At 36.5% G+C, this 26,139-nt stretch overlaps 1 protein-coding gene across 3 annotated transcripts; it reads left to right on the top strand.

Moving 5' to 3' along the window:
* Positions 1-22,698, top strand: LOC6541903 (probable basic-leucine zipper transcription factor G). Of its 3 annotated transcripts, none has more exons than XM_026983524.1 (3): positions 1-207; positions 8,903-9,840; positions 20,642-22,698. In XM_026983524.1, the coding sequence occupies exons 1-3, from the start codon at positions 180-182 to the stop codon at positions 21,905-21,907; spliced, it is 2,232 nt and encodes a 743-aa protein (XP_026839325.1). In that variant the 5' UTR covers positions 1-179; the 3' UTR covers positions 21,908-22,698. The 3 variants fall into 3 exon arrangements, with proteins under 3 accessions (XP_026839325.1, XP_026839326.1, XP_001970863.2); XM_026983525.1 differs by lacking the exon at positions 20,642-22,698 and adding an exon at positions 13,585-13,756 and having other exon boundaries at positions 30-207; XM_001970827.3 differs by lacking the exon at positions 1-207 and adding an exon at positions 5,134-5,176.
* The last annotated feature ends 3,441 nt before the right edge of the window (positions 22,699-26,139 follow it).

Genomic DNA, 26,139 nt, shown 5'->3' with positions numbered 1-26,139 from the left:
GCCGGATGTGAATAGTACACTTACTATATAAGCTTTAAATGTGAAATGGCTATTACACTATACATTAATGATGATGTTGTTTTAATGAACCAACATTTTGTGCACTTGCTGACGTTTGCTGTGATAATCAATTCTGGTTTAATAAACATATTCATTTCGCATTCTATGTCCCATTAGTTATGGACATCAATGAATATAAATTATACAGTAAGTTTCCTTCTTGTCAGTAATAACTAAAGCAAGTTTTAATAGTCTTCCCGATCGAAACATACAGCTCTTATTTTTATTATCAACTTCGTCATACATTTGTATGAATACAATATTGGACAAAGTGTGTTGTGCAGCAGCCACGCAATGCTAGCGTTTCACCAAAGACATTAGAATAACAAGATGCGTAATGCCATACAAATTGTTTGTGCTGGCTCTAGGCTCTCGAATTTTTTTTCAAAAGCCAGAGAGAGCGCACTAGAGCCAGAAGCAATTATACAATTTATCAATTTTGGAAAGCAGTTTGTTTATAATAAACGTTTGCATCTAAATTTAGGTGCACTTCGATTGGTCTGAATGGTCCATATCTTTCTAAGGCAAACAGCTGGACTTGCGTGCTATGACACTATGCCGGTTCCCTTAAGGCCGGTTCAATAATAAAAGTCGGATTTAAAAAAAAAAAACATACTAAAACCCCAGTGCAATCGATAACAAAGAAATCGTAGAATCTGTGCTTACATACTTATTATTGCGATATTTTACCTATGATTTGTTAAAAACTAAAAGCAATAGAACCCGATCTTTATACTGGTAGAGTAAATGGGTGTATTATATTCCTTGAAAGCTTTGTGACATGTAGAAGAAGCAGTTTGCTTCTAATATATTTGTTTCATGCTTCTAGAGCAACTTGAACATAACATAAAAAACACTGCAAACAATTGTATCTTGCTGATAGTAAATACAAACGCGCTATTCTTCAATCCTAAATTTATCTAAGTTATTGGTATTTGTTCTCCAAATGGTGGAGGACTTTGTTTCGAAAATTCCGTTCCAGCAAAGACATTAGAATAACTAGATATGTACGTCTTTCTTCCACACCATTTTTTGTGCTCGCTGCATATTTTAGTTCAAAATGCAAAGAGAGAGAGTTCTAGAGCCAGCAGCACCCACGACACGTATAATTATGCATTATAAATTTCACGAAAAATAACCTGTACTTTAAAATATATTTTATTTTTGGTCAATTGTCAAATATCAGTGAACTGCAGGCGTATAGATTATTAACTGTCATTGCAGAAAGGAAAGATGTTGATTTGTGTAAGATGTATGTAATGTGTGTCTGTTATGTGGATGTGACCCATTCTTAGTCTTGTTATTATACCTGTTACTAGTAGAGTAAGAGGGTATACTAGATTCGATGAAAAGTATGAAACGGGCAAAAGGAAGCGTTTCCGACCATACAAAGACCATATTCTTGTATGGTCTCGGATTCTCGGATCAATAGCCGAGTCGGTCTGGCCATGTCCGTCCGTCTGTCCGTATAAGCGACTCAATCTCATGAACTACAAGACTCAGCGCAAGTTTATTTCCAAATGTTGCCACGCCCACTCGTACGCCCACAAACCGCAAAAAACTATCACGCCCAGAGTTTTAAAAAATGTTTTCATATTTTTTCACTTTTGAACATATCTTGTAAATTTCTACAGACTTACAAAAATACAACGTCGAGATCTCAGTTACATTAAAAGCTAGAAAGTTGAGATTAGGCATGCAGATTCCAGAGACATAGACGGAACACAAGTTTGTTTAAATGATGTTGCAACGCCCATTCACGATTCCGAGAACTGCAACCACACACTTTTGAAAAATGTTTTGATATTTTTAAATTTTTTTATTAGTCTTGTAAATTTCTATCGATTTCTCAAAACTCGTTTTGGCACGCCCCCTCTACGGTCCATAAACCAACCAAAACTGTCACGCCCACACTTGAACAAATTTTTAATTTTTTTTCGCAATTTCTACCGATGTTCCAGAAAGTTAAGAAATGTCTCGTTTGCACTCCCACTAGCTGAGTAATCTTATTTAGATAATATTTGGGTTTGAATATTGGTAACCAATCCCTCTAAAATGGCTAGTAGCTCTGCGAGGAGTAGTGTAGTTTCACCAAAGACACTAGAATAAAAAGATGCGTAACCGCCATACATTGGTTTTGCACTGTGCAGCCACTTTTTTAGTGGCGGCAATAATTGCTCTCTCCCAGCTTACATAAAATTGAGATAATAATAATCTAAAAAAAAGAATTCACTTGCTCGTGATATACATATATATTATTAAAATTTGGAAAAATAATAACAAACGATTGAGTTGTCGTCGCATTTCATTGGCCAGATCCGGCTGACGCAAAAGCTTCTGATTAAGGGCTGTGGGCAAGCTGTCGGGTAGGTCACTATCCTTATAGCAAGCTTGTCTCGAATCGCCCTTCTATTCGCTTCGTATTCGCCTCCAATTGGCGTATAGCCAGCAGGTCGTCGTCGGATTGGGTCACACTCCATAACCAGTGCCCTGTTCAGACCTTATACACTGTCTGAGAAGTCGCAGAATCTTCTTATTATTTTCACCCTCACACGTGCATATCTGGAACACATGATATCTTGGGGCATCTGTGTCCGCACCGCCACCTTTGACGGTCCAGCCTAGTCGAGTCTTTTCGGCGATCGGGTCCTCTAAATTCCCAGGGTACAGTTGTTAAGGGCCCTGTCATATCCTTACATCACTAAATGCATTAGGTTCTTGAACTTGCTCTTTAAGTGTTCCGCATTTAGGGTTTGTTCCGGAAGGCTAAGAGCTTTAACCGAGTGGACGTCGTGTAGGTCATACGACTTAGTCATACCGTTACCCGAAATTCGAAGAGTAACATTATTCTTCGTAGCGGTGCATGCCAGCTGTCCACTGCACGCAGAGCGGTAGTGGTTTCACAAGTCCTTTCACTCCTTGAGCCTCGTCAATTAGCGTTAGAGAAGATCCGTCGCCTATAAACTTACAACTTGCTTGCATAAGTTCACGGACTCCGATGTAGCAATGGGTTATGCCTCTCCGGCCACCCGTCCACGCCGCACGTGCCTGCCACCTCGCACGTCTGCACCATATGATTTGATAGGCACCTCCAGCATAGTCTAAGTCTCCTGACTGTCTTCCAACGATCACAGAGTGCGATCTCAGTAAACTCCTTATACTCCTGTACAGACCTGCAGCCCTTCGAGCACACATTGCATACTTTACGAACAGCAAAGTAAAAAGTCCCCAAAAGGTCTGTAATATGCAGGGTAGCTATGATACCATCTTTTAAGTAAGAGTCGGGTTGTTTAGATATTGTTCTAGTTTAGACGCCTTCATAGTGGCGCACACATTTTGCACCTTCATTGCAAAGTCGACTAAGCTCTCCAACTTATTTTCTCTAATCTGGGGGAATAGTTTCATTTGTTACAAACCTTTTTTGAGAAAAACAGCGGAATTTTTCCTTTTGGACTCTTTAACGCCTTTTGATGACATTATTAGTTTTGAATTTTTAGCTCAAGTTGGAGCAAAGCTGCACACAGAGAAAGCTGCAGCATCATAGCTGCGACAATGTAAATTTCACTAAGGTGAATAACATTGCCGTACCGGTAAAAATCGAATTTCGAAACATGATCACAAACAGATCTAAGGCATTTTCAGCCTCTAATGAGGTCCTGCCGTTTAACACATCAGGAAGGATAAACTAACAATTTTTATTACAATGGGTTTTATATATATTTTGTTTTTGACTACTGGAGGAGCACCCGCGTTCGTTGCCTCCTTGTTGACCAAAGGTCTCCCTGATGTCGGGTTAGCCAATGAAGCCGCTAGGTGGTTCGTGTGGGCCTGAAGCCGATCGTTGTAGCGACTTTAATGGCGATTGATCTGTTGTCTAACAGTGAGGATGTTGAGGTCGTTTGCAATGTCCACATTTTTGCATACCAGGGCGCATTTGTGATCGTGCGCAACGCTCGGTTTTGAACCCTTTGCACTCGCATGCTGTTCGAATCGGAGGCCGTACCCCATATCTGGACGCAATAGGTCATCGAAGGGACCACTATGGCTCCGTAGAGCAGCACTTTGTTCCTTAGGCTTAGCTGGGTCGCTGGCTTTAACAACCAGTTTAGTTTCCTAAGCTTCCCGCGGAAAGTTGGTGCAATTTTATTGGTATGCTGCCTCCACGTGAGCCGCTTGTCCAGGATCAATCCTAGGTACATCGCTTGGGGTGATTGGGGGATAAGACTGTCCTGCAATTTGACCCTCGGGAGGACTTTATGCCTCAGGGAAAAGTTGCAATGCTGGGACATGTTTCCATTGATGGATATATTCCACCTGTTTGTCCACTCGCTCTACAGGTCCAAGAATTGTTGGGTTTCCTGGATGCCTCCAATCGACACGTCAAGTTTGCGATGAAGGCTGTGTCATCAGCATACGTTGCCAGAAGGGTACTCGGATCTCTGGGATATGGTAGGTCGGAAGTGTAGAGTGTGTATAGAACAGGACTCAGTACACTACCCTGCGGATTTATTATACACTAAAAAATATTTATCAAATTTTGTGGCAGCCACCGAAACCATCGTTACATTGTGCTACCTATCGAAAAAGCCCTTTCATTATCTACACAACTTTAAGTAAAATATTAAACAATAAATACCCGTTACTCAGCTGGTAAGGGTGTTGGGAAGATATTTAAAAATGTAGCTATAGAAATTTGCAAAGAATATAAGAATATGCAGTCATTTCAAATTTGTAAGACAAATAATAAAATAAATCCTAATAAAATAATGTGGGCGTGGGCGTTAGAGTGGGCGCGGCTAAAATGTTTTTGGCATAACTATAGAAACTGGCAAGTAAAATAAAAAATAAAAAAAATAAAATCGAAAAAAAAAAATTTACTTCTTTCAAAAGTAGTGGCGTGACAATTTTGTGGGCGTGGCTTTCTAAAATAACTTTGCACATCGTAGCCCCACTAGCTTTTGTTGTTCCGGAAATGTCGTTCAAACGGACGGTCATAATCAGTTCTGCACGGATTTTGATCCTGATCACGAATATGTATACTTTAACTGTATCCATTTAACTTTTACATACTTCTATGTCCCATTAGTTATGGACATCAATGAATATAAATTATACAGTAAGTTTCCTTCTTGTCAGTAATAACTAAAGCAAGTTTTAATAGTCTTCCCGATCGAAACATACAGCTCTTATTTTTATTATCAACTTCGTCATACATTTGTATGAATACAATATTGGACAAAGTGTGTTGTGCAGCAGCCACGCAATGCTAGCGTTTCACCAAAGACATTAGAATAACAAGATGCGTAATGCCATACAAATTGTTTGTGCTGGCTCTAGGCTCTCGAATTTTTTTTCAAAAGCCAGAGAGAGCGCACTAGAGCCAGAAGCACCATTTTTTGTGCTCGCTGCATATTTATCAATTTTGGAAAGCAGTTTGTTTATAATAAACGTTTGCATCTAAATTTAGGTGCACTTCGATTGGTCTGAATGGTCCCTATCTTTCTTAGGCAAACAGCTGGACTTGCGTGCTATGACACTATGCCGGTTCCCTTAAGGCCGGTTCAATAATAAAAGTCGGATTTAAAAAAAAAAAACATACTAAAACCCCAGTGCAATCGATAACAAAGAAATCGTAGAATCTGTGCTTACATACTTATTATTGCGATATTTTACCTATGATTTGTTAAAAACTAAAAGCAATAGAACCCGATCTTTATACTGGTAGAGTAAATGGGTGTATTATATTCCTTGAAAGCTTTGTGACATGTAGAAGAAGCAGTTTGCTTCTAATATATTTGTTTCATGCTTCTAGAGCAACTTGAACATAACATAAAAAACACTGCAAACAATTGTATCTTGCTGATAGTAAATACAAACGCGCTATTCTTCAATCCTAAATTTATCTAAGTTATTGGTATTTGTTCTCCAAATGGTGGAGGACTTTGTTTCGAAAATTCCGTTCCAGCAAAGACATTAGAATAACTAGATATGTACGTCTTTCTTCCACACCATTTTTTGTGCTCGCTGCATATTTTAGTTCAAAATGCAAAGAGAGAGAGTTCTAGAGCCAGCAGCACCCACGACACGTATAATTATGCATTATAAATTTCACGAAAAATAACCTGTACTTTAAAATATATTTTATTTTTGGTCAATTGTCAAATATCAGTGAACTGCAGGCGTATAGATTATTAACTGTCATTGCAGAAAGGAAAGATGTTGATTTGTGTAAGATGTATGTAATGTGTGTCTGTTATGTGGATGTGACCCATTCTTAGTCTTGTTATTATACCTGTTACTAGTAGAGTAAGAGGGTATACTAGATTCGATGAAAAGTATGAAACGGGCAAAAGGAAGCGTTTCCGACCATACAAAGACCATATTCTTGTATGGTCTCGGATTCTCGGATCAATAGCCGAGTCGGTCTGGCCATGTCCGTCCGTCTGTCCGTATAAGCGACTCAATCTCATGAACTACAAAAGCTAGAATGTTGAGATTAAGCATGCAGCTTCCAGAGACATAGACTCAGCGCAAGTTTATTTCCAAATGTTGCCACGCCCACTCGTACGCCCACAAACCGCAAAAAACTATCACGCCCAGAGTTTTAAAAAATGTTTTCATATTTTTTCACTTTTGAACATATCTTGTAAATTTCTACAGACTTACAAAAATACAACGTCGAGATCTCAGTTACATTAAAAGCTAGAAAGTTGAGATTAGGCATGCAGATTCCAGAGACATAGACGGAACACAAGTTTGTTTAAATGATGTTGCAACGCCCATTCACGATTCCGAGAACTCCAACCACACACTTTTGAAAAATGTTTTGATATTTTTAAATTTTTTTATTAGTCTTGTAAATTTCTATCGATTTCTCAAAACTCGTTTTGGCACGCCCCCTCTACGGTCCATAAACCAACCAAAACTGTCACGCCCACACTTGAACAAATTTTTAATTTTTTTTCGCAATTTCTACCGATGTTCCAGAAAATTAAGAAATGTCTCGTTTGCACTCCCACTAGCTGAGTAATCTTATTTAGATAATATTTGGGTTTGAATATTGGTAACCAATCCCTCTAAAATGGCTAGTAGCTCTGCGAGGAGTAGTGTAGTTTCACCAAAGACACTAGAATAAAAAGATGCGTAACCGCCATACATTGGTTTTGCACTGTGCAGCCACTTTTTTAGTGGCGGCAATAATTGCTCTCTCCCAGCTTACATAAAATTGAGATAATAATAATCTAAAAAAAAGAATTCACTTGCTCGTGATATACATATATATTATTAAAATTTGGAAAAATAATAACAAACGATGAGCTCTGTCTATTTGTCAAAACTTTATATGCAACCTGTTTATTGCAAAATTGAATCCTTGAGGCAGAACAAGCGCACCTAAGAATCCCTAACTTCAAATATATTTTCCACGTCGCGAGCTGAATACTCTAACGCCATATATTTTGGTTAAAGTAATCTTTGAAATTAATTAGGTAGTATTATTATTCACCTATTATATTATAATTTATCTACATAAATATATTGTTAAGACAATGCAAAATTAGAGTCTTTACTTGGTGACAATCGAGTACAAATAATATAGATTAAAAGTCCATAAACTTCTGAAGTGAAGGGCATATTTTGTCCAATTTACAATATATGAGCATACGTGTGCACACATACAGTGATCGGCTGTCGCTGTATTCGTACAAGAGAGCTTCTGCCTCTAGAGTGCTCTCTCTGGCTCTTGAACAAAAATTCGAGAGAGCCTGGAGCCAGCTATAGAGCCAGCACGAAAAAATCGTGTGCAAAAAAATCGTATGGCGTTACGCATCTTATTATTCTAGTTTCCTTGGTTTCACCCAATCTGTTTCGTTTATGATTGCAAGACTGGTAACTGTGTTTGTTTAGGATCTACCTATGTATATATATATGTATAGTTAAATTTGTTATTGTCCTTTGTTTTAATTACAGTGAAATTTTTGTTTTGAAATTTGGTACCGTTTCATGGTCAGGGTGTTATATGGTAGTTGGAGGGCTGTTTAGTTTTGTATTATGCGGTCAATTGTTGTCCATATTGTGGGCGCTTGGTGGTGGTTCGTTATGGATGTTGACAATTGGTGTCATTTTGAAGGCAGTGTTTATTGTTGCTCTTACTTTTTGTGCTTTGTTTGTGGGCAATATCCGTAGATTGGAAGCCTGTACTCTTAGTTGTGCGGTAATGGTCGCTTTTGTGATGACTGTGTTTCAGTAAAATTTTGATTGCTTGAATTTGTGTTGTCTTTTTTGCAATGGTTGTGATAATGGGGTTAAGCTTTATATAAATAAAGATATAAGATTTTTTTTCTTTTAGGCTTAGAATCAAATAGTAGTCATCAGCATATATGTACGTTTAGGCTAATGCTTTGATGAAAATCTTTCTGTGAGTTGATTATAGCAGTCTGCTATCATACAGGGAAACTCGGAAGAGTACCATGGGTTGAAAATATGAGAAGCCTGACATAATACGAATCAGTATATTTATAGAGTAGAAAATGGGTATACTAGGGTAGTATTCGACCCTCCAAAGTATAAAAAATATATACTTCATCAGGATCAATAGCCGAGTCGATGAACATTGTGATCTCGGGATCTATAAAAGCAATAAAATAGATTTTTAAGACATTTAGGTTCTAGAGAACGCCCTGAAAAATTTATTTTTTTATATTTGTTTTTGCTTATGGGTAAATGACAACGGCACTTTTGTGTTTTTATAAAATATTTATAGAAAAGGATAACTGTTTTTGAAGTATTTTTAAGAATTGATAATATTTTCTTCTTTAAGGTAAATAATACAATATTTTTTCAGACGATTTATCGCTGTTGGGAGAATTGGCTCAAAATGACTACGACAATTATGTTTTACACGACATTCTTAACTCATCCGAATTCTGTAATGATACATCGCTAGATCTGAGTGAATTAATACCTGACTTTCAAAGAGAACCGTTTGGTTTGCATTTGTCGTCAAACCCAATATCTTTAGAATTTAGCTCAAATACAATGGCTTCGAGTTCCGCTATTTCTGCTGAAACTAAAAGAAATATAAATGACACTAATTTTCAATTGGAGTTTAGTAACAGCAGAATTCATATGCCCAATGCGTATCCCGAGATAAGTTTAAGCAATTCAAATGTAAATGATACTTCTAACGAATTAACTGAAGGAGCACCACATCCACTCATAGTCGATTCGGATAAAACTGAACAGTTTTTTGAACCTACTAAAGTTACGAGCCCCAAAGAAGAAGTCAAAAGCATAATATCCAACCTATCTGATATTAAGAACGAACTTCAGGAAACCTCCCAGGATTTGGGGTTTACTTTATATAACAAGAGGATTAATTCATCTTTAACCAATAGCTGGCCATTAAGTAATGTGTACACAGATCATCAGATATCAAAAACTGATTTACCTTTGTCAAAGACAATAAAATTAACATCACATGATTACAAACCGCTTATGCAAACAGTGAAATGTAACAAAGATAGGGCCTTTAAAAGAAGTTTTAATGTCGGGTCTAAGATTTCTAATATTGTAATTAAGAAAAAAAATGCAACATTTATACAATCATTTAAAGAAAGCACGCAAGCACATACAATGAATGAAAAGATCTACAAAAAACATCAACGTATGATTAAGAACCGGGAGAGTGCTTCCTTATCACGCAAAAAAAGAAAGGAGTATGTTGTTTCATTGGAGACTCGAGTAAATACACTTGAAAAAGAATGCGATGCCCTAAGAGCTGTAAGTACTATCTTTAAATTAAAAAAAATTTTACAAATTTTACAAAGCAAATTTGGTAATTTAATCGCATTCCTCCTTTTCATAAGTACCCTTATTTACCCTTCCTTTAAACTGCTAACAGTTTGGTAAAATTTAACTAAATTTGAGGAATATATCATTAACATCCCCTCCAAGGTCGGTGTGATCACAGCAAGTATAACAGCACTCTTACACCGACAATACCGATCAAAACTGTCACCCGGGAATTTTAAGAAGTATTCGATTATATGAATTAATTTTTTTTTGTTTTTTCCATATATAAAGGTATGCTTAATATAGAAGAAACCGACTAGCGAATTTTTCGTTATACTTAATTCGAATTAATGTATCCAGCAAACCCCTAATACATCTCTTGCCTTTCGATTCGGAGCTCTGCCATACAAAAATTTATAGAAAATTCCATCAAGGAGGTTGTATGCAAATAAATTAGCTCGTAAATTATTTCTTTATCCATTTCATAATCTACTTTTAATTGGCTTAGTAAGTTTCTCAGTTTTCCTCATTCTAAGTAGATTTCTTTGGCGGCGGATCCCACGCTCATATCATATTACTAAGCGGCCACTTTCCGTGGTATGGTGTAAACAAATGTTCCAAATAAATATAATTAGAACATAATTGGGCGCCGCGCAAAAACTCAAACCAATGGCACCTATGAAAAGAAGGAAGTTTATATATGTAATAAATAACAACATAGAATGATATAGTCGAGTTCCCCGACTATCACATTCCCGATACTCAGCTAGTGGAAGTGCTAACGAGAAATTTAAAGATTTTCTGGAATATCGGTAGAAGTTAGGCATAGGCGTAGGAATAGGCGTGGCAACATTTGGAAACAAACTTGCACTTCGTCTATGCCTCTGGAAGCTGCATACTTAATCTCAACATTCTAGCTTTTGTAGTTCCTGAGATCGAGGCGTTCTTACGGACAGACGGACGGACGAAACGAATTTTATTATTGTTTTGTTTAATTTAATTTAATTTGAAAAGTTTATGCCCTGACTTAGTTTACTTGTTTTCTAAATATTGTTTTCTAAATATATTTCGTATTATTTTGATCCTTTTTTTATTAATTATGTTATATATTTTTACTAATTTTTATTATTATATTATGTATATTTTTAGTCGTGATATATTTATATATTTTTTAGCATGTAAGAATTGTCACTATTTTTTCATTTACGAAATAGAATGCTTAGTTTGGTTTTTTTTCTATCTGCTTGCAATGCTTAAGAAGTAAAACTTTTATAAGTTTGTTTAAAAGATACATTTTATGCACATAACATACATTATTTGAGTGAAACCATAATGAGAAATCGCTTCTTTCATTTTTGCACCTAATGCATTGCTCAACAATACAAATTTTTACCTTATTATTTTTTAATTTTGAAGAAACAAGAAAATGTTTGAAAACAGATGGTGTCTTTAGTTTTCCAAAGTGCGATTCTATCGAGAAGTTATTCTCATATAGAAAAACTCTGATGAAGCTTTGAGCGCTTTCTTTTAAAATCAACGATCTGCATTTATCACAACGAGATCCCTTAGCAATATATCCAACAAAATATCTACTCGAAGTTAATTCAATGGGTACATCATAAGTACAAATATGCAACCTTTTTATCGAAAAATTTAATTCTTTAGGCAGGACTCATTTATAAAATGAATTAGGTATTATGTACATTTATTCATCAACTACTATTTGTATGATGTATTCAAATAATTGTCATGTTAAGGCAATGCAAAATTAGAGCTTTTTCATTTTGGCAATCGATCAAAAAAATATATATATGAAAGTCCATAAACTTGTAAAATGAAGGGCATATTTTGTCAAATTTACAATACAGTGATCGACTGTCGCTGTATGCTTACAAGAGAGCTGCTGGCTCTAGAGCGCTCTCTCTCTGGCTCTTGAACTAAAATTTGAGAGAGCTTGGAGCCAGCACAAAAATCGGGTGCAAAAAAATCATATGGCGTTACGCATCCTGTTATTCTAATGTCTTTGGTATGATACAGGAAGAAGGAAACGTTTCCGACCCTAATAAGTATGTATTCATGGTCAGGTTCAATAGCCGAATTGATCTGGCCATGTTTGTCTGTCTGTCCGTATGAACGCCTCGATCTCATGAACTAAAAAAGCTTAGTTGAAATTAAACATGCAGATTCCAGAGACATAGCCGAAAGTTTGATTTTGCCCCGACAACTCTAACGCCCACGAACCTCCCAAAACTGCCACGATCACAATTTTGAAAAATCTTTTAATTTTTATATTTGTCTTGCCAATTTCTATCGGTATGCAAATCACTTTCTTTTAAATTTTTTTTTGTTTCTTTTTTTGTTCTTGTCAAATTTTATCAATAGGCAAATACTTGATATTTCTCGTTCGGACTCCCACTAGCTGAGTAACGGGTAACAGTCGATGAACTCGACTATAGCTTGTTTATTCTCTCTTGTGTCATTCAGAAAGAACCAGCCTCCAAAATTATTCCCCTTTACAATTCATTACCGAAATTAATATGTATGTATGTGTCCTATGGTGCTAAATTTGTCAGCAGTGTCAAAACTTACTTCTTCGATATAAGATGCTTCTAGCATTTACCGCAAGTTCTGTTGCTCGTTTGTGAACTGAGTTGCAGCTTGTCCTCTTTGGAATACGTTTTTCATTTTGAATTTAATTACATCTGGGGATTCGGCGACAATTCTGCTTTGAAGATTATTAATAATAGTATTAACGATAAGGACATTCTGGATTCTAATTTCGGTTATTCTTTAGAATATTTAATTCGGTAGCCTTCTTTGGGGCTCCATTTATATATTATTTGTTTGGCAAAGCCCTCTGTACTTTACCCGGTTTTCCGTTTAATGCCCATCCGTTTGATCATCTAATTCCTTATCGGTGTGATTACACCGTTTCAGTAGTACCGTTTCAGTAGGGATTCAACCATATCCTGCTAATACACATTGTGAAACATTATAAAATTCCTTGGACCATTTGATGAAACCTAATAGGCATTTTGCTTTATTAGATATCGTACCGACATGACGATTAATCTTGTGATCGAACAGGGTACCCAGATCAAAGACATAATCTAGGCGTTCGAGTGATATATGTTTGATATTACATATGAGATAGCATAGAGCCAAAAGGAGTTGTAACACCGGATGCAATTTCCCAAATCAGCAATCCGAAGGAATGTAACCGCAGCCGCTTAGCAGTAGGAGAATGCGACGTGCACGAGGCGCTAAAACAGCGATACAACGGGAGTATTCTCGACTAAGGCGTCCGAACTGCACAGCGGGATATCCAGCGGATGCAAATAAACAAGGTCAGCATTTCGTCCATAGGGCTGTCATCAATGCTGTTTAGCGCTGCCCACCTCTCTTAGAGAATATTCAAGTTCGCTTTAATTAGAGAATCCAAACGGATTCCGAGTAATAATAAACATAATAAATGGGAGTAGTCCATAATTAATAATCCATAGTCATACATTAATACGGATTTCTTAACATACTCGCAGAAAATCCAAACGGATTCCGGGAAATGATAAACCCAGTAAACGGGAGTAATTCCTATATATTTAATAAGCAGGATAAACTCCCCATGGTAGTATGCGCGAGTTAAGTGTCGGTTCGAGGAGATTATACATTATACTGTATGCTTTGGCTTTTAATTCCAGAATAAAATCTTTCTTTATTATTTGATCTTTTCAGTTTTGGTTGCTACATTTTCTTTGTTCTAATAATGGTGATGTGACTGAAAGTGAAATTGGAGCGGATGCGATTCTGTAGTGAGGAATGTTTGATCAGCAATATGTTTGGTCAGCAATTTCCGTGAAAATAATTAAATAAAAAAAACTTAAACATTTTTTAAACGTGTGGGCGTGAGAGTTTTGTGCGGTTTGTGTGCGTTAGAGTGGGCGTGGCATAAAGTTTTTTGGCAAATCTATAGAAATTTACAAGATATGTATATAAAATAGTGAAAAATATCAACATTTTTCAAAAGTGTGGGAGTGACAGTTTTGGGCGGTTTGTGGGCGTTTGAGTAGCAAAAAGTTTTTCGGCAAATCTGTAGAAATTTACAAGATATATAAAAATGTGAAAATATCAAAAGTGTGGGCGTGACAGTTTTGGGCGGTTTATGGGCGTAGGAGTGGGCGTGGCAAACATTTTTTGGCAAGAAAATTTACAAAATATATAAAAAATGAAAAAATATCACAACATTTTTTAAGTGTTTCCGTGACAGTTTTGTGCGGTTTTTGGACGTTAGAGTGGGCGTGGCAACATTTGGAAGCAAACTCGCACTACGTCTATGTCTGGAAGCTGTATCCTTCCTGAGATCGAGGCGTTCATACGGAGACGGACATGACCAGCTCGACTGAGCTATTGATCCTGATCAAGAATATATATAATTTATATAACGTTTCCTTCTGCCTGTTACTTACTTTTCAACGAATCTAGTATACCCTTTTACTCTAGGAGTAACTTGTATAATTAATTTAATTAAAACTACGGACGTGTTCTTTTTAACAAAAATGGAAGTGTTTTAACTATGCCGCCTCACGGGTTAACATGGGAATGAATCACTTCACTACACTATAAATAAACACCATTGTTGCAAGCATAGTGTTGTGCAAAGTGTAGTGTTATTCGTCGCTTTGTTGTCGCACTTTTCATACGGCTTGTGTTGTATTGCCTGAACAGGCAATAAAATTACTCATCGGCAGTGTTATAGCTGTGTAGTGAGCAATAATTCGCACACCAAGACTGAAGGTTTGATGGATAAAATACAACAATTAAACTAAAGTAAAATTCTAAATTTGAAATCGGCTCCTATTCTTTTCGGATTACCGCTCCATTTCCAACAACATTTTCAACGATCACCAGTTTGGCCGCCCGTCCTTGTCTTATTTCCGAATCAGTTGCCATTAAGCTCGAATGGAGAGAACAGCTTTGGTTTCGATGCATGCGTTTGGTTGATTTTACCAACTCTCACTAAAATTTTGCGTAGTGTTCTTAGTAGGAATTTCAAAACATCCAAACATCCATGGTACCTAGCATTCCAGTCTCATGAAATCAGTGTTATTGATGATTTTTATATTTCAATATTTCTCACAAGTTACTTGATTTAATCTACTAGTTCTCTTCTTAGCCTTTCAATTTCTTTATCGGAATTTACTACTTCCTTTTGTGATGGAAATTATGTTTTAACATTGAGTTTCTAAATTTTCTAGCGTCTGTTAACTTAATTTCTAAAGTTAATCTCAGTAGTGACAACTTGTACGCATTAAGTATTCTCTTTTATCATTAGATTATCATTTATCATTCATCTCTTTCCTCCTTGGGTCTCCATACTTTCGAGTGCTTGCCTTGAGACTATTTATAACAAATTTTTATTTGCCTTCATATCGTATCTGACAGAAAAGGTGCGACAGTGACAAGGTACTTTAAAGCCCTTCAGAAGTTAAAAACTCTTAGAAATAAATGTCCAATGATGGGGAAAGAGAGAACACAAAAAGGAATTTGAATTCCTGAATAAATTCGTATATAATCAGTATATCTCTGATGTTGAAATAAGGACGAACTCCCTACAAGTTCTGGCGTCTTATTAATTACAAAAATAAATCTTCGTTGATACCCTCAGCAATGACATAAGGGAACATGCCAGCTTACTCTGATGTAGACATCTGTAACCTATTTGCTTATCTTTTTTATTCCAACTTTGAGTGGCTATTGTGTGGAATGATTAAGAAATCGGGATGGCGGAGAGATACAGGAAATAACAGGAAAGTCAATGCTGACATTGCAGTTGCTCTTCAGCGATGAAGAGCATACAACAAATTGGTTTCAGATTACGGATTTGAACACCTGTTGATCCGTTTTTTCGGAAAGTGATCTTTAGCATCCGAAATGTAAATAGGAATTTACCTGGTTTGAAATAACAGTAATAGAGTAATTTGAAATAACATAAATAGAGAAGAGTCATTGCTGTAGCTTAGACTACTGCGATAGTAGCAATGGCAGCGTAATCATTCGATTCGATTCGGTTCGAGAGTATCCTAGCGGACTAAAGATCAATTGGTGTGTGGCCTCAATTGCTTGTGTGGGAGTTGTAGGAATTGACAAAAGGGTAAGGCGTTTCTCCCGTTGAGGAGATTCATTAAGACTTCCACTTTAAAATTCCATGGGTATAAACTGTGTGTGAAATTCAATGTAATCCAGCAGATAAAGCCTGAACTTTACCTACCATTTGGTTAAATAGAGAGTTTACTTTTACTTTACGGAATGATCAAAGATCAATGACTCCATATAAGACAAAAATCAACGAAAATTTAGAGCCAGCAATATGCCACAAAGAGTTATACCTCCAACTGTTTACACAGTTTTTGATTCAGCAACTCATATTTTAATAAACACAATAACCAATTTAAACCAAAAAATCGGAGAAAAAACAAGAAAAATGTTAACAATAATCAAAACATTTGTATTGGGCGGATTGTGGTCGTTAGAGTGCGCGAGGTAAAAACATTTTTGGCCAACCAAAAAAAGTTTACAAGATTTAAAAAATAAGACAAAAAGTATGGGTGTGGCTGTTCGGAGCGTTTCAGAAACGGTGGGCTTAGTCTCAACTTTCTACAGACGGACATGGCCAGGTCAATATTAGTATATACTAGTCAAGAATATATATTATATACTTTATTTGGTCGGAAACTCTTCCTTCTGGCTGTTACATATATTACATATATTATACAAAGACACTAGAATAATAAGATGCGTAACGTACATTGGTTTTTTACTATGCAGCCACTTTTTAGGTGGCGGCAATAATTGCTCTCTCCCTTAAAAATCTAAAAATAGAATTCACTTGCTCATGTAAGTGAAAACAGTAAGAAAAAAAGTGTGCATGTGTGCGTAGTTGTGCTAGAAGACGATTTTCGGTCCGAAATCAATTTTTATCTAAGAAACGAAATAGATTATTGTTTTGGTTAATTTCCTTGCATCAATAAATTTTACTTTGTTACAAAAGTTTCATATAGTGTTGAGGTTGTACACGGCTTGCTGAATGTTTTCATTTCTCTGGTCCGTGTTCTTTGTTCTTGCTGGTACTAAGGTACTGGATTGGGTACTTCAGGGCGTAAATTGAATTAAATATTCTGCTTTTTGGGAATAATTCATTTAATTTATTATTCTGTGTTTTGGGAATAAAAAGTTGTTTTCTGTTATTATTAATAGTTAGAAAAAGAGCCAAATCAAAAATAGTTGCAATTTTATTAATTTTGAAATTCTTTGTTGTGGGTGTCCCAGCTGTTAGTGCTGCCAACCTATTGCAGTGGACGACCTTGATCGAGCCGCGTTGCCAGACAAACGGCACGGTCAGATCTGCGTTCGTAATCGGATAGGGCGCGAAACCATTTTTTTTATAAACCGGTTGATTTGAGTGAAGTTAATATAATATAATATAAAATAAATAAATAATCCAATACCGAAAAAGACTCTGTGCGATCGCTATATATCGCTCAAATATATAGTGTGATTTATAAAAAAAAAAAAAAACAATAATTAAATAATAAAACTACGAGCCCGAACGCTTAGCGCCAGCGCGAGGAAGACTAGCGCCGGCTCTCAATTCAACGAAACAACGCTCACTTTTCTAACGCCTCCGCGACAGCTGCCAACGCAGACAATGAGCAGTCAATAACCCATAGCCCAACGAACCTTTTTTTGTCAACAAATCAAGAAAGAGTGCGCTATTTCCAACAACAACAGCTGGAGCAATATCGACAGCCCGCTGAATTTCGTCGTCGACCGCATCCGCTCACGCTCTCACTGAGTCAGCGAAAACAAAAGCGCAAGAACAAAACGGAAAAAAATTCCGATGCAGAAAACAAGCCGGAAAATATATCCGACAATACTACCTTGATCAATAATGTACCGCCCGTAAATACCAACAGTCTGTGAGTCTCACTTTGCTGGCAGATACCGCTGAGTACGTGCCACTGGAACCCGTCGTTAATGAACCGAAAAATCAAGCCTCCCACAATTTACATCCGCCAGAGGAGCACAAGCTGTCTGGTAAATACTCTGATTGGCCTCATAAGAGGTACTATTAATGAAAACAAACAAACAAAAAGCGGAGGAAAACTACAGAAAGTTCACAAAGTACCTTACTGTAAACAAGGTATGCTTATACATTTACCAGCTTATAAGTAGCAAGCAGCCTACAAATAGTATTGAAGGGCTTTGAGTCTGATGTTACGCCCGAAGACATACTTGAGACGGTAAAGGAAAAGGATTCTGCGCTAAAAGCGTGTTCAATATCTAAAACAGAAACAGGCAGCCGCAACCACTCTTTAAGATTGAGCTTAGACCAGAAAACAAGACTCTTAATAGATAATAAGTAAATTCACACAATTTGCAAACTCCAAGCTTCTTCTGCACCGTAAGTTTACAGTAGAAGAGCCGCAAACCGTAACGCTCGTGTACAATGTATGAACTGAAGACGCACTTAACTCCTAAAGTAATACAGAAAGTTTGCAGTGCGGTGCAACACAGCCACTCCCACTAATCATAATATTGAGGCTGGAGTACCCCAAGGCAGCGTTCTTGGTCCTTCTTTATACATCATCTATAGAGCCGACATTTCTACGAATAGTCGCCTAACGGTATTCACGTTTGCCGAAGATACGCTATCCTTAGCCATTCAAGGTCCCCAATTCAAGTTTCAGCTGGCATTGCACCTCATAGACATTGAGAAGTGGCTTTCTGACTGGCGAATAAAAGTAAGTGATCAAGAATGCCAGCATGTGACGTTTACGATAAATATAACATACCACTCCCGAAAGCAGATGTGGTAACGTACCTAGGAATACACCTTGCCAGAAGACTCAAAGGCGCAGGCACATTGAAGCTAAAAAAAAATCATATTTAATTCAAAGCGAACAATTTACACTGGCCCATCAACGCAGACTCTCCGCTCAGCCTAGACCACAAGGTCTTACTCTATAATTCTGTATTGAAACCTATCCGGACCTATGGCTCACGGTTTGTGGGCGTGGTTAAAAGTTTTTTGGCAAACTAGTAAATAGAAATTTACTAAATATATAAAAAAATAAGAAAAAATTTACATTTTTCAATAGTGTGGGCGTGGCAGTTTTGGGCAGTTTGTGTGCGGAAGAGTGGACGTGGCAAAACGATTTTTGGCAAATCGATAGAAATTTATAATAAAAGGAGCAATAAAAGAAAATCAAAATATTTTTTAAAAGTGTGGGCGTGGCAGTTTTGTGCCGTTTGTGGGCGTTGGAGTGGCAAAAAGTTGTTAGGCAAATCTATAGAATTTTACAAAATATATAAAAAAAATGAAAAAAATGTTCAATATTTTTCAAAAGTGTGGGCGTGGCAGTTTTATGCTGTATTATACAGAGTCTTACACAGCTCTGCAGTCGTTCCCGTCTCCGACGAAGGGATCTACCAACCCAGCGAAGAAATTTTTAGGGACGTCTAATCATAGAACAGTTGGAAAAAAAAAACAACGGTTCAGAAAAATTTGTTCTTGTTAAGATTGTTAAACTTATTTCTTATACAAAAAAATGCAATGAATGAAAGCAAATTAAAAAAAAAACATTTCGAAAAGAGACTTGTTTTCTTTCTTTCGTCACTATATGAGTAACGGTCATATTATAGCATATGACTACAATATAGTTATTGTTATCTAAAATTCTGCAAAAATTAAAAATTTGCAAAAAAAAAACCTAAGGGGTTATTGTCGTTCCGAAGTTTTAACGGTGGAAACCAGTTTAGATGGTTCATATATTTTATTTATTATATTCCCCATGACGTAAGCACTAACGTTTGCCTTGGTTGGTGGAAAACACTTCAAACGCTTCTTTTCGAAACTTATTAAAAATTGAGTAAATACATGCTCGAATAGTTATTCTTTACTTATCTGACAATCGCGCAATCAACTTTATAACGAAAGAGATCATCTCCGTTTCTACTCTCGGATACTGATATCTACTAAATGTCGTGATAGCCTATTCTGTGCCGAAAAACTTAAAACCTGATCGCATGGAAATTGGGTGACTAAAGCCAAGTAGTCCGGTCCCAGAACTTTGTTAAGGGTAAGGGTATGTGAGCATTCAATGAACAGCTTCTGAATGTATTATCAATAATTAATAAATAATTAATTTTTTATTTTATTTAACTACAATAAATCTGTATAAATTTCTGTATCAGTAGCCGTGTTGTGTTAGTTTACTTTATTTATTTTTATACTATAAAAAAGTACTAGTTTAGAAAAGGCAATATCCCGAAATAAATAGATCAAAATATAACTGATTTAGAAAATTTAAAATTCAAATTAGCAAATACTTTTTTAGTGCTTTTAAACTAAAATAATGGATAAAAGGAAAATTAATTTGGAAAATTGCTCTAGCGGTTCAGACACCAATTTGTGGTATGTGGACGTCAGAGTGGGCGTAGCGAATATGTTTTCGGCTATTTTTTCTCATTTTATTTTTTGTCTTGCCAATTTCTATTAATATGCCACGGCTTTTAACCGTCCAAAAGCTGTCACGCCAACAGCTTTAAAAATGTTTTTGAACTGTTTTTCATTTGACTGTTTTTTATGGATATTTTAACCCTATTTTTAAATATCTCCAAGCACTCCCGCTAGCTGAGTAAGGGATATATGATAGTCGAGGAAATCGCCTATAGCGTTCCCCCTTTTTTTATTTTTTGAACTACATTACTTATATTTTAACCTCTTTTGCAGGAAAATATCACAATACGGGATCAGTTATTTTTGTTTGCCACGTCTTGCCACTGTGAATTGGGAAATGCAAATGGTGTTTTTCCTAAGTATTCAGTATCTGATGGAAATGAGAGAAAAAATGAGAGACTTACATCAAAGGCAAAGCATTGCAATAAGAATAATACCGCAGCAACCATAAAAAAAAATGTCGCTATATTATTTGCTATGGCTTTTGTGGTATCTCTGAATGCTGGAACTTTTCAAAAATATGTTAGCATGCCAAATAATATGGAAGGCATAAGTGATATTGAGCCTATCGGAAAACAATTAAGCATGCCCAGTCGACATTTACTCTGGGCTGACACAGAGGAGGAATATCAAGAAACAAACAAATTAAAGACATTTCTTACAGACAAACAGCCTAATCCACCTCTCTATTTTTTAAGTTCTGGTAAACGCAACCGCAATATAAATTCTTTAGAAAACATTACTAAAAATGTATCTCAAACTTACTCATTTAATGAACCTCCACCATTAACATATTTACCTACACAAACCTGTATAAACAGGTGCAGGTCCTTCAATTCTTCTTCCAATCAATCTAAATATTTCATGCTCGCTCAAAATTTACATAAATGGATTAGCGGCACCTTAAACATGTCTCCAAAAATTGCAAACGAGAAAGAGGACTTAAATGGTTTTGACTTATTGAATAATTACTTTGAAGAAAGACGTGACATACAAATTAAACACGAAAAGCAAAAAATGTTTATTGATTTAAACGAATATACTACGGTTTTACCGGAAAAACAGCGAAAACTAAACAATACAAAATCTTTTGAACAATTGAATCTAATAAGTAAAATTAAGAGAAGAGATGATACTTTTTACGTATTTTCTTTAAATATGGATCATGCACTACTTCCAGCATTAACATACAATAGTAGTTATCGGCCAAAATTGTCGCTGGTACTTCCCTTAGAAAATCCCGGAATTAACGGTAAAATGAAAATGATCCAGGTAGACTGTGAGGTATTTAATACTAAAGACTTTGAAGTGAGTCATCATTTGCTTCCAGATAAAGTTCGTCAAAATACCGTTCAACGGAAACCCAACAAGCAAAATATAAAAAAAGTTAGTGTTGAAACACCATTTAACACAATACGCGATCAAAACTCGATGGTACGCAAAACCCCACGGATGCGTAATTTTTACAAGGTTGGTTCTAGAAATCAAGCTACCGTCGCATCTAGTTTTAATAAAGAAACACATCTTAACAACCAATAACTATCAGCTTTACCGTGTTGCGCGGCATAATACAGTACAGTAGCATACAGAACCTCGTAGAGTAAAAGCTTTTAGTAGATTCGTTGTATGTTTGTAACGTCTGTATGTCCGTATTTCGCTACGCCGAATTTTGAAAATTTTGTAGATTGATTTTTTATTTCATTAAATGTTTTGCAAATTTCTATCGATATGCCAAACAAATTTTTTTCACGCACAGTTCATAAAACCAAGTAAGGTATATCTATGATATGAATCGAGGAAATCGACTGTACCGTTGTGTTCTTTCCTAATGTGTTCTTTCTATCAATAAAATATATATGAAATATGAAATAAAAGCTTTATTAATCAAAACTGGCTATGTGAACGTCGAAGTTCTGTAAAGTAGATGAGCTTCAAAGCACAAAATTAAATAGACAAAATTAAAATAAGCACAATAAAACAAATAAGCGAATAATTCAAAAATTGAATAATAAACACCATTAAATGTTGTGTTGGACATTGTGACGCGTTTTTACTTTTTTTTTCAACATAAAATCTTTGTAAACTATTTAAAAAAAAAAATATTTGACATAATAATTAAAACTGTCTATTTGAGCGAAGTAGATTTGTAAGATATGTGAGCTGTATAGCACAAAATTGAAATGTTGAATAAATAAATAAGTATAACGAAAATTTAATACTAAATATCTTTAGTCCTTTAAATTGATAAGCGTTGCCACTTTTTTAGGGCAACATGCAATCTTTGTAAACTGGATAAAAGCAGTCACAATAAAGTAGAAATTGTCGCATTATTGTCGACTGAAGTATTCATATGGAAACACATGGGCGACAACATCCCTCCTGGAACCGAACAACACAAAAACAGACATATTTTACTTTCTTTTTCGTTAAGTCGGACGTATGCTCCAAACGTATGGCGTTGTTCTTCACCTTTAAAACACAGTATAATGACCGGGTAAGAGTAAGATGTACCACTAACTGTTCGACATGGAAAATGCCTTATCTACCGTGGAAAAACGGTCCAGAATATCTTTGGCCGAAATGGATGACACTTGCCTTTTACTAATATGGTCCTAGGTATGTCGCTGCACTGGCTAAGCCACTGATCTCGTAAACTTTGCAGTCCGGTGGGTCTGTGCCACCAAAGCGGGTTATCAATTACTTCCGCAAGGGATAGGCAAAATCAGCTGGATTGTGTTCGTATTGAAGATGTGATTAGTTTTTTGTTGGTAACAGAAATTTAAAGAAATTTTTCCAAATCTCGTTCAGCTTACTTGGCAAATAACACTCACAGACAAACATTTGAATCAAGTGTGATGCCCTTGCAAGAGGCAAAACAGTGTATATGTATATTCAGTGCATATATCGGTTCAGCACAATTTTCGCACAGGCTAGGGAGCCCTAGAAACATACTTTCATATGCTAACGCCAGCTTAAAAGGGAGCTAATGTATTGTGGCATTCCCTTAGTTTGACCTTCGGAATTTTCCAATGCTAAATACATATCTAAAGTTCTTGTGCTGTTCATCTTTACCGCAAGTCGTGCTATAGTGGATCTGCGCCAAAAATGCCTAACTCCGTTCTTTCGCAATTCAATTCACGTAAGTCTCGTCTGCCGGAGCCACACTTACTCAGGTTCAGAAAGTGTAACGAAGACTGAACGGATTTTATAGCCATGTATACAACACCGTTATAGGAAACACCGAGAATCTGAGTAAAGTCGAGAAATTTCAACATTTACGTGCTTATTTAAATGCGACTAGCTCAAATAAATATATGGAACCTACCTAACTATGACAAAGCGTTAGACTTACTTATAAAGTGTTTTTAAGTTGGATTATTTTCAGAGTCATGTGCGGGCGACCTTATGGATATCAGTTGTGAATAAAGGTTCATCAACGGCTCTTCGAGTGTTGACTGCCGATTGGTGATTAACTGACATTAGCATAATGCCAACAATCACTGAATTGCCTAACGGATTGCTAGCCCACATAATTTTGCATAAGCGCGATCTCAACACGCAGGTATGTTGCATCTTTTACGATACTAGGTACCACAATCTTGTAAAATCTTGTTGTTTGTAGAACTATCTCCAAATCTGCAGCACAAGTAAGCGAAACGAATGCTTGAACTGCTTACACGGCAAGCGGGCACGTCTTGTAACAATGTAAGCCTGTACGCTGCAGGCATCTCTAGACGGGATTTTAGAGGGAACTATATAGAGGAACTCTATATCCGACAACAAAGGATAATTTTCTAATCTCTCCTAGCAGCGATGTCGACCTTTGTGTCCCGTCAGAGGGATAGAGATAGTCCCAGGCACTATCAAAAAAAGCGTTCGTTGCTTTAAGCTAAGCGAAATTGGATCTTCGCACCATTACCTGTAGATTGGTACTTTGTGTAAGAAATGTACTTATAATGTTGGAATGGTAATGAAAAATATAAATCCAAATATGGGTAGTGCAGTCCAAACTGGACTAAACGCTAGTCCCGTTCAAAAAAACAAACGGTCTCACTATACCAAGGGACTTATCAAGAGCGACACGGCCAATACTTGGTTCACAAGTCCAGACAACATCACAAAAATTGCAAAGTGCGGTTAGTTGAAAAAAAAAATTGTTCTGCTTCAAAACAATATACAATAAAGTGGGTCAATAAGTCAGAATAAAAGGAAATGGGTACCGAGATAAAAAATCTTAGGTACGCAAATGATGAACACGGAAGCAAAATAAAACGCCACCGATATAAAAGAGGACAACTTCAATGAGGTCAAGACCTCAGAAGTATTGGTCAGTAAGAGGCAGAGAACTTGTCTGGCGAATACACCAGAGGAACAGGTCAGAAAATAGGTCCTACTTTTTCTGGATCTAGATTATTCGAATATGTTGTAGTTAGTACTTTCTTTTCTTAAGCATAGGCAGATGTTTTGGTCTCCGCTCCTCCGCATTTTCTTTTTGGTTTACCGAGGCACCAACTTTTCACCCTTGGTAGATATTCGGGTCACCACCAACTTCGCAATCTTAGCAGACTATCGGGTCTCGGCAACTTTCTTGTTCTTAGGAGACTGACGAGCCTTCACCAACTTCTCGTTTTTAACTGACTTACGTGCATGCACGAATTCTAGCACACCTAGCTATACCAAGTATATCATTGTTTTAGGGACACCAATAGCCGACAAGGCAAGGAGCCGTCGATCCTTTATATCACCTTTCTCGGGAATCAGTACAGGCACAGGCGGAATGCCTTCGGGGCAAAGAAGCATTGACGACGGCCAAGACAGCCGACGACATACTTAAGTATTCTTACGTGATAATGATTAGTTCCAGAACGATTCTGTAGCGACATTATTAACATTTTTTTGGCTGTAATTACCATAAAATTGTTTAATTTTGTCTGAATACCTTTAGCTGAAAAGCGGGTACCTAATGTGAAACTTTAATACAGCGTAAGCTCTTGTTTAGTTCTATTATGTTTTGATGATCCATTGATGTTGTAATAGTTGTAGCTGTATAATGCACTCTGGTAATGCAAATTTTCAACAAGGATTATTATGCGTTGTTATAATTGGTTAGTATTTTCGAAAAATATATTTACGTTTTTGCGTTAATTTTTATTTTTATTTTTATTTTTATTGTTCCTATATACGCCATATGGATACACACTCGAACCCCAACAAACCGCCTAAAGTCATATATTTTTTTTTTTTTTGATTAAATATCTATCGAGGGCCTAAATCATTTTGCCTTTTCTTTTGAACAAATTTTGATTTTATAAATTAGCGTGCCACTCTTTTTCGAGAACTCAAAAAAATGTTGAAAGTTCTCCCCTTTTTTCCAAATAGCCGAGTAACGGGTATCTATCTGATAGTCGGAAAACCGAGGGAGCGGTGTACCCTCATTTTTATTAGAAATCTAATAAAAATTGTTTAACGGTTATTGTGGTAATATGATTGTGACAAGCAGTGTATTTGGAAATCATGTAACCGAGACCGAAGAAGGCTGGAATACAGGAGAAGTCAACGGCAGCCAGGTCAAACGGAAATAAATGGATCTTGGACCTCGGCAAAGCGGATACCTTGAGTTAACGGTACCGCGCTGGACCTTGGACTCGAGTCGGCCAAGGGCAACGAGGTCAGAACGACGATGTAAGGACATCGAGGGATCGACGTCGCACAGAAGATAAAGCTGATAAATCGCAGGATTACGCAAAGGTGGCGAAACAGATGCGAACAGC

Source organism: Drosophila erecta, unplaced genomic scaffold (assembly GCF_003286155.1).
Source record: "Drosophila erecta strain 14021-0224.00,06,07 unplaced genomic scaffold, DereRS2 tig00000307-arrow-arrow-pilon, whole genome shotgun sequence".
Classification (NCBI taxonomy): domain Eukaryota; kingdom Metazoa; phylum Arthropoda; class Insecta; order Diptera; family Drosophilidae; genus Drosophila; species Drosophila erecta.
This window is presented reverse-complemented; position numbering and strand designations above follow the sequence as displayed.

Excerpts from the sequence above, each read along its gene's own strand:
- LOC6541903 (XM_026983524.1), top strand. The coding sequence starts at position 180 with ATGGACATCAATGAATATAAATTATACA. Across the intron at positions 208-8,902 it reads CAATGAATATAAATTATACA|ACGATTTATCGCTGTTGGGA; the intron begins GTAAGTTTCCTT and ends ATATTTTTTCAG. Across the intron at positions 9,841-20,641 it reads AATGCGATGCCCTAAGAGCT|GAAAATATCACAATACGGGA; the intron begins GTAAGTACTATC and ends CCTCTTTTGCAG.